The sequence below is a fragment of the Phoenix dactylifera genome, chromosome 5 (assembly GCF_051530095.1).
Source record: "Phoenix dactylifera cultivar Ajwa chromosome 5, Ajwa_hap1_PhDact_Kaust_v1.1, whole genome shotgun sequence".
Classification (NCBI taxonomy): Eukaryota; Viridiplantae; Streptophyta; class Magnoliopsida; order Arecales; family Arecaceae; genus Phoenix; species Phoenix dactylifera.
Window position 1 is genome coordinate 6,130,977 of NC_143194.1, and position 5,617 is coordinate 6,136,593.

At 39.6% G+C, this 5,617-nt stretch overlaps 1 protein-coding gene across 1 annotated transcript; it reads left to right on the forward strand.

The window, feature by feature from the left end:
• The first annotated feature begins 3,372 nt into the window (after nt 1–3,372).
• LOC103723355 (nudix hydrolase 17, mitochondrial-like) lies at nt 3,373–5,159 on the forward strand. The gene is made up of 5 exons (XM_008814249.6): nt 3,373–3,589; nt 4,112–4,223; nt 4,452–4,535; nt 4,642–4,770; nt 4,894–5,159. Exons 1-5 carry the CDS (start codon nt 3,516–3,518, stop codon nt 5,005–5,007), a joined length of 513 nt encoding a protein of 170 aa, XP_008812471.3. The 5' UTR covers nt 3,373–3,515; the 3' UTR covers nt 5,008–5,159.
• The last annotated feature ends 458 nt before the right edge of the window (nt 5,160–5,617 follow it).

Consider the following 5,617-nt stretch of genomic DNA (forward strand, 5'->3'; position numbering starts at 1 on the left):
CCAGTAACTTAGTCACATTAAAATCTCCTCCAATTAGCCAAGGTCCTGGGTGCATGCTTCTGATATTAGTGAGACTTTGAAAAAATTGGTCTCTGAAGCATCTGTCATTTGGCCCATAGACAGCAATGATAAGTAGATCTTGCTTCAGGGCATGAGCAAATAGGGTCACAATTAGAGAAAAACAATTTTGAAAGGAGGTTTTGAGAAAAAGAAAATCAGAAGTCCATCCCATCAAAATGCCACCTGAAGAACCAATAGAAGCAAGATGGGCCCACTCATCAATCTTGTTGCCACCTAACGCTTTGAGGAATGTTTGTGACGGCGAAAAAATTTTCACCTCCTAAAGCATAATGATATCACAATTTGAGGACATAATGAAATTCCTGAACATACTACGTTTGCTGGCAGCCGCAGCTCCTTTAATATTCCAAGATACGCAATCATTGAGATTAAACAATCCTCAACTCCCTAAGGAAGTGAGGGTTCCTACCCGCAGCACAATTTACGAAAAATATAGAGAGATAAAACAATTAGATTATGACAAAGCAAGACCGCCTCTTTCAAAAATTGTGCTTTTACATGTTCATCTTTCGATGGTAATGAAAGGAAGAAAAAAATATGTCAGCATTCTATAGAAAATGAAACTAGTTTGTCACGCTCCAGATCCGAAGCATGATATGGTTGTACTACCAAGGCGTACAGTCCACGATAACACAAAGCTAATATTACATTTAGCTTCTAAATTTAACTAAAAAAAATAGAATAAATAGGAATCCAATTTTTTTATTTATTAAATGCAACTATTATTGATTCAGAGCTTGTAAATACAAATATAAATGCCAGTTCCATAATTCTAAGAATTTTAAAAATTACTAAGCTACAAATTTATCATCAACTGAAGAACTAAAATTCTGCTATATAGATCACCAAGCTTGCTAGCACGAACTCTAAACCTAGGCCATTCTTCTTTTCCACTGATCCTATTCATCTAGCTGAAGAAAAGTAAAAATAGAAATTTATGAGCAACACAATTCAGTAAGTAAACATTTCATAATGTTACCAGATCAAGCATAAGTTTTTTTACACGTCAATACTTCATTTGAAGAAAATAACAAATATTACAAAATAAAGTATTTCATAGTACAATATATTAAAATAAGTCATAAAGCTAATCATGCATGTATCAATCATTCATATTTTATAAACATGGTTCCTAGTGTACGGCATAAATAAAAGGTTTTTTTGCATCAATACCCTTCTAAATATCAAATTTTGCATGCATATCCTTCCAAAATTGATATTGGCATGTATACCTTCGTAAAACACTTGTTTAGCTATTCTATCCTTTTTTTATCCTTGTTTTTGCTTATATACCTATGCCATCTAATTATCAAGCATGAAAATAGACGTGATTACAACCATCAAAAGTGAGCAGTTACTATGTACTAGTATAAATATTAAAATTGTACTATAGAAACAAGATGCTTCGATGATCAATCTAACCAAATTATTTTTATCTTTATCTTTTATCTGATTCATTTATCTTAGGAGTAGGCATCTCTTAGCTTTCTATCATAGCCCAGCGCTATATTTCTACCGTATTCCAACACTGCATCCTTCCACTGCAACCCAATGCTCATCCTGATCTATACTCGTCTCTTTCAAATGGTAGTAAGATGGTGGTGAAAGCCTAGAAGGTCAAGACATGGATCTATACTAATCTCTATCCTCCATTCAATCCACAGCTTTTTGGTTAGATTAACACTGGTGGCACATCCGCTCATATATTTAGATCTCGCCCGGCCAAGCTTGGCGGGCTACCTTCTACCTTAATTAATCAAGCTTTTTCAGGGTTATAAGTTTTCCGGCTCATTCGAAACGAGACAAAAAAGGCAGCAACAGTAACTCTAATAATATGATGTCAATAGGGACTGTTACCAACCTATAGTTGAACGCTGAAAAGTTTCTCCATCCGTATAAGTTGACCTTGTTAAAAAAAGGAAGAAAGGTTGTGCTATTGAAGAGATACTTGATATCATTCATTATTGTCAGAAAATATAAAGGCCAAGCACGGTGTGGCGATGGATGCACGTTAGGGCATCCTTTGGCAGTACGACATGTGCAATGCATCACAAAAGGCAGAATACTTATATCTAATAAATAGGTCCAAAATTATATTAGGACCTTCTAAGCAAGTGACAGCCACGTTTTAAAAAGATATTGTTGTGGGGGCCATTTCTGGTCCCCCGCTTCTCATGGTTTTGCCCTTCAAAAAGCGCCTCGACCCAAAGCGGACAATACCTCGAGAGAAACGCAGTTCTCTTTCTCTACTAGCTTAATATGGACTATGCTGTTGCGCGAGGCTCCGGCCAAAACGCCATCAGAACTGGGAGGCGCACTGAACCTTCCTGCTAGTGGGGCTATGTTATGGGGGGCTACCGAATTTAATCCCATATCGGCTAGTAGCGGAAAGGTTCTGTGCCTTAATTGGGGGGCAAAGCCCTTTCCTCTCGAGACGTCCTTTGAAGGATAAAACTGTGAGGGGCGGGGGACCAAGAATGGCCCGTACCCTATGGAGGCGGGGGAGCAGGAATGGCCCGTATCCAAAGCGGACAATACCTCAGAAGGAACGCAGTCCTCTTTCTCTGCTAGGTTAATGTGGGCTATGCTGCTGCACGAGGCTCCGGCCAAAGCGCCATCCCCGTAACAGAACCCTACACACTCTACAGAGAACAAAAGGTTTCTATCCGTATACCATTATTGAGAATAAATTTTAAAAACATCTTATAGTATCTAGATCGTGGTCACTGATGATAGATTCCAGCATTTTTACCAGAACACAAGTACAACCACTATACACAGTGCTATTCAAACCTGCACCTCGACACGGTTTGCTCTACACACAAAAAATGAGATCGAATCTGGGTTAGCTGGAGAAGTTCATTCTGTAGATACCAAGCTTTTCCAGTTGAAAAGGAAACCCCTCTCAAGCAAACCAACAAAACCACCGAGTACTTTGTAATGTCAATCAAACCGTGTCAAATCCCATCCCATATTTATATATATATCGCAAACGAGTAAGAGGTCAAAATCCACTCGATAGATTCCATCTCCCACAGCACCACATGCGCTCTCACGTGGCTAATAAATGATCGGCCCTTAGTATACATAAATTAGAATATTTGGCGGCACGTGGGACCGCCGGACCAACATCTCGCGGGCGGCTCGCGAGAGAAGCCGAAGCGAAGGAGCCAGCGACGGTCGCACGACGGCCGGTCGGCTTCACGTCGGAAACGGGTAAGCCACTTCTTCGGCTCTCCCCCGCCCTCCCTTCTATTAATAGAGGGCCGTTCTCGCTGTTCTCAGCTCCACCTCTCCATCCCTTTCGATATCTTGCTTGTTTTTAGGATAAAAGATTACCTGTCTGTCTCTGTTTTGTGGGTTTCGAATTCGGTATTTGGTTGGAGGGAGGGATATTTTGGGAGATTTGTTTATTCGAGTTCTTTGGAGGAAGGATGGTTTCGTTGGTGTCTCGGCAGGGGAGGCAGCTGCAGCGGTACACCAGCGCCGGTGGCCGTCTTGTTGTCGGGTTCGTTCCCATTGCATCCTTCCTTCCTTCTATTAATCTTTTGATTGGGCTTCTTTGAAGTCATTTGGGGAATTCAAGGAAAGTGATACTGCCATTTGCCGCAGAAAGTTATCATTTTTTTCCCTTTCGTGAATTCTATGGGAAAAGGATATTCTGATTAATGATTTTTGCTGTGAGAATGGAGGTGATTGTGGAGGTTTTTTGTGTTTTTGGTGATTAACTATTTTTGCGAAAAAAAAAATGGGCATCGAGGGGGTGTTTTGATTTAATTTCAAATGGTGATTGGAGCTGACATTAATCATAAGGAACAACCCTTATCATGATGGTGTTTTACTGAGAATATCTTATCCTGATTATAGAACCTTCCAGTTGACGAATATCAACTTGGCTTTCCAGTTGACATGAACTCTCCACCTTTTTCCAATTCATTGTTGCAAAAATTTATTCCTATTTGTTTTCCCTTTTGTGATTTATATTTGAGTTAATAATCTTATCTTGTTTTCTACTTTTCTGATCAAGCAGCTGCATTCCATACAAGTTCAAGATTGACGAGCCATGCAAGGATGGCGTTGATCAAGCAATGGAGGTTCTCGTTATTAGCTCTCAGAAAGGGCATGGAATGATGTTCCCAAAGGTATGCATGAAGACAAATCATACACTTCTGCATGATTCCCACGGCATCAGGAATAATTTAGAAATTAATGCAAAGGAATTTGGTAGTATCTTGTAGAAGTTGACCTCCTATGGTTTCAAAACACACCCAATTTCATAAATCATATGGAGGAAGACATAATTTAGGAATGTGATACTGTTTTTAACATTGTCTTACCTGAAGTTCCTGTGTTATGTTTTTTTTTTACAGGGAGGTTGGGAGCTTGATGAAACCATAAAAGAAGCAGTTTCTCGAGAGGCTTTGGAGGAAGCTGGTGTACAAGGAAATATTGAGGTCTGCACATGAACTTTGTTACCTGTTAGTTTAAATCTTCTATACCATCTTCATGCAAGTTTCCATCTGTGGAAGCACTCCTAATAAATTTTTAATGTTATCGCAGGGTAGCCTTGGCAAATGGATGTATAAGAGCAGAAGCCATGATGCATTTTATGAGGGAATCATGTTCCCTTTGAATGTAACAGAGGAATTGGTTCATTGGCCTGAGATGGATGTCCGAAAACGAAGATGGGTAAGTATACACAGAATGCTAAATGAAAAATATTCTTCGACATCCATGAAGGCTTGACTGATTGCGCATAACATGAAACAACTGAACAATTTTCTGATTACATTCGATCATTTGGTTGTATAGGTGACGATAGCAGAAGCAAGGGAGGGATGCCAGCATCCATGGATGAAAGAAGCATTAGATAGATTAGTGACACGTCTCTCGAATTTGAGTAGGCAAGAGACCGCTATGGCGTAGGATACCTTTCATGATCACACTCTCAACAGCTTCTACCTGGCTGTGTACATACGAGCTGCTCGTCGCTGAGATTTTTGCATTACTCAGGAATTCTTGACAACCTCTGGAAGGCCATGCAATCACATCTTGGATCAATATAGAATTTGAAAGCATAGCCTAATGGCCCTAATCAAATATTCTTTTACCTCTTACGAGATTTAAATTTTTTCCTATGACAAGTACCTGAGGGAACATCTCTCTTAGTGCTGCAAACCATTGCAGTCTGTATGATAATCTGTCACTCTCATGTTAACCAGTCAACTAAAGCATCTTTTAACTTACTTTTTTGCGTACCTGAAAGTGTGATGTTGTCTGAAAGTCTTTGTTATGCTACCATGCCTGTTAATCTCGTGCAAGTATGCAACTTGTCATTGTACTATGTTCATCCACAAGCAAGTACAGAGTTCTTTGTGTAAGCATTTGGTGCAAGTTTTCTTTTTTGAGGGTAAAAATGTACGAGCTCTTTTGAAGGATTGGTTTTCGCTGAAAGAAATTGAATCTAGGTTAATATCATGCAAAGAGCAACCAACCGAAGCGAGTAATGGTCTGATGCAATCAAAGGAATGCCTTG

Excerpts from the sequence above, each read along its gene's own strand:
- LOC103723355 (XM_008814249.6), top strand. The coding sequence starts at position 3,516 with ATGGTTTCGTTGGTGTCTCGGCAGGGGAGGCAGCTGCAGCGGTACACC. Across the intron at positions 3,590-4,111 it reads GGTGGCCGTCTTGTTGTCGG|CTGCATTCCATACAAGTTCA; the intron begins GTTCGTTCCCAT and ends CTGATCAAGCAG. Across the intron at positions 4,536-4,641 it reads GTGTACAAGGAAATATTGAG|GGTAGCCTTGGCAAATGGAT; the intron begins GTCTGCACATGA and ends ATGTTATCGCAG.